The following is a 2,543-nucleotide window of genomic DNA, read 5'->3' on the forward strand; positions in this document are numbered from 1 at the left end:
TATCAGCAATTAGAAAGGTGGTAACCCGATCTAGTGTACATAGACTGACTCCACAGTTCATCACATTGACACAGCACAGTAAAGACAGGGACGGGTTTAATGTCTCATTGTGTCCATAAGTGATTCAGGGAAGAGAACCCAGCACCATGCACCAGCCAGCTCTGCACAGCGCTCAATCTGAGAGCCAGATCACATGGAGAAAACATTTAGGTCTCTTTATGAGTAAGGAGCTGGAGCAGCCTGCCCCGGATCTGTTTGGTCCTCGCCCCGTAGATGATGGGGTGTAGCATGGGGGGCACCATCAGGTAAACACTGGCAAAGAGAATGCGTAAATGCAGTGGCACATTGTGGCCAAACCGCTGTGTGAGAGAGGAGAAAAAATCTGGGGTGTACAAAGCTAAGATGGCACAAAGATGAGAGATGCAGGTCCCAAAAGTTTTGAGCCGGGCATCCTTTGTGGGCAAGCGGAAGATGGCCCAGAGGATCTGAGTGTAGGACATGGTGATAAAAAACACATCCATTCCGCTCACAAAGAAAAGATTAAACAGGCCATAGTAACTACTGATGCGGATGTCAGCACAGGCCAGCTTCACCACGGCTATATGCCGACAATAAAAGTGTGGGATGATGTTGGTTCTGCAATATGGCCACCGCCTCGCCAGGAAGGGATAGGGTAATGCGAGTATGCCACCGCGCAGCACCAAGGCCAGGCCTATCTTGGCCACAACAGAGATTGTGAGGATGGCGGAATGTCTCAGGGGATGGCAGATGGCCACGTAGCGATCGAAAGCCATGGCCACGAGGATTCCAGACTCCATTGCTGAGAAGGAGTGAATGAAGTACATCTGGGTGAGGCAGGCACTGAAACTGATCTCCCTGGAATTGAACCAGAAGATACTCAGCATTTTGGGTACGGTGGATGTGGAAATGAGCAGGTCGGTCACAGCCAGCATGCAGAGGAAATAGTACATGGGCTCGTGGATGTTCGGCTCCATCTTCACGATGATGAACAGGATGGTGAAGTTCCCCAAGATGACTATGATGTACATGGTGCAGAAGGGGATGGAGATCCAGACATGGGCCGCCTCCAGGCCAGGAATGCCCAGCAGGATGAAGGTGGAGGGGTTGGTGAAGTCGGTTCTGTTAGAATCTGACATGGTGTAGGGGAGAAAGTGTCCAACTCTGAGGCATAAGTGTGTCTTCTGCTTGTACCGTATGTTCCCCTTACTTTCTGTGTGTTCTCAGGGTCTTGGGTGATGGTCGCAATAGAAATGCCTGAATGGAGAGACAACGTGAATATGAAGCAGCAAAGAATCCTGTGGCACCTTATAGACTAACAGACGTTTTGCAGCATGAGCTTTCGTGGGTGAATACCCACTTCTTCCCGAAGAAGTGGGTATTCACCCACGAAAGCTCATGCTGCAAAAACGTCTGTTAGTCTATAAGGTGCCACAGGATTCTTTGCTGCTTCTACAGAACCAGACTAACACGGCTACCCCTCTGATACTTAACGTTAATATGAGACACTGCATACAGTAGTGGAGCCTGTTCTCATGGGAGAAGCAGATTGATCACTCTTCACACACTGAAAAATTACATTTTCATTAAACAGAGAAAACAACAATGACCCCAATAAATCCAATTCCATATTTTGTGGTGCTCCTGCATTAATAATACATACACTTTTTGGTGGGGGAGTACATACTCTAGGGCGTTCCCCATTCATCCAGTTGCTCAAAAACTGAGCGTGAAAAAAACAAACTTTTTGGAACACATTTTGTGGGAGAAAAATCCCAACTAGAACATACCTCAGGGAAAAGACCTGGGCCCCAGCTTAAGAGAAACACATGATCATTCACAGCAGTGGACAAAACAAAAGCAATGTTCAGATCCCTAAGATATGGGAGGGAGAATAACACGTTCGGAATACGTGTTTTGGTCACCCAGTCTCTTAGAAGGATATAACACATATAAATTGGATTTCCAAGACAGGCTCTGAGAATGGGGGAGGCTGCCATATGTAAACATATATAAAAGTTTGGGACTCTTTAGTTTACACCAGAGATAAAGAAGGGAGCATATGATATAGGAGAAGAAAGTAAAAAATGATGTTGGTTTACATGTAAATGGACAGTTCTCAACCAGTACTATCTATAGACATTAGTGCTCCAAGAGGACTAATTCCCTAAAGCTGAGGAAAATTGTCAGCAAAGAGGACCGGAAGGAAAAATTTAGACAGAAAAATATGAATGAAAATTGGTAAGTTTTTGATAACAGTTCATTAGATAGCAGAAAACTCATGATTCCACAGTCAACAAAGTGATCAACTTTGTGGAAAAATGCAGTTCAGTGGTAAAGTGAAGGCAGCAATTGGTTGGTGGTGGTGCGGGGGTTAGCAATACATAACAAAGAGAAAAAGGGAAAATAGGTAGCCAAGAATAGAAGTTGGAAGTTATGAAAATTGACAAGGGACGTTAAATCATCTGGTTAAACTCCATGTTTGGCAGGGCTCTGGATCACAAAAAGAAGGTTATTAAGTATAT

General features: G+C 45.2%; 1 protein-coding gene across 1 annotated transcript; it reads right to left on the reverse strand.

Moving 5' to 3' along the window:
• Positions 1–206: 206 nt before the first annotated feature.
• Positions 207–1,157, reverse strand: LOC120398847 (olfactory receptor 52R1-like). The gene has a single exon (XM_039526564.1). It carries the CDS (start codon positions 1,155–1,157, stop codon positions 207–209), a length of 951 nt encoding a protein of 316 aa, XP_039382498.1.
• Between the last annotated feature and the right edge of the window lie 1,386 nt (positions 1,158–2,543).

This window comes from Mauremys reevesii, linkage group 1, assembly GCF_016161935.1.
Source record: "Mauremys reevesii isolate NIE-2019 linkage group 1, ASM1616193v1, whole genome shotgun sequence".
NCBI lineage: Eukaryota > Metazoa > Chordata > Testudines > Geoemydidae > Mauremys > Mauremys reevesii.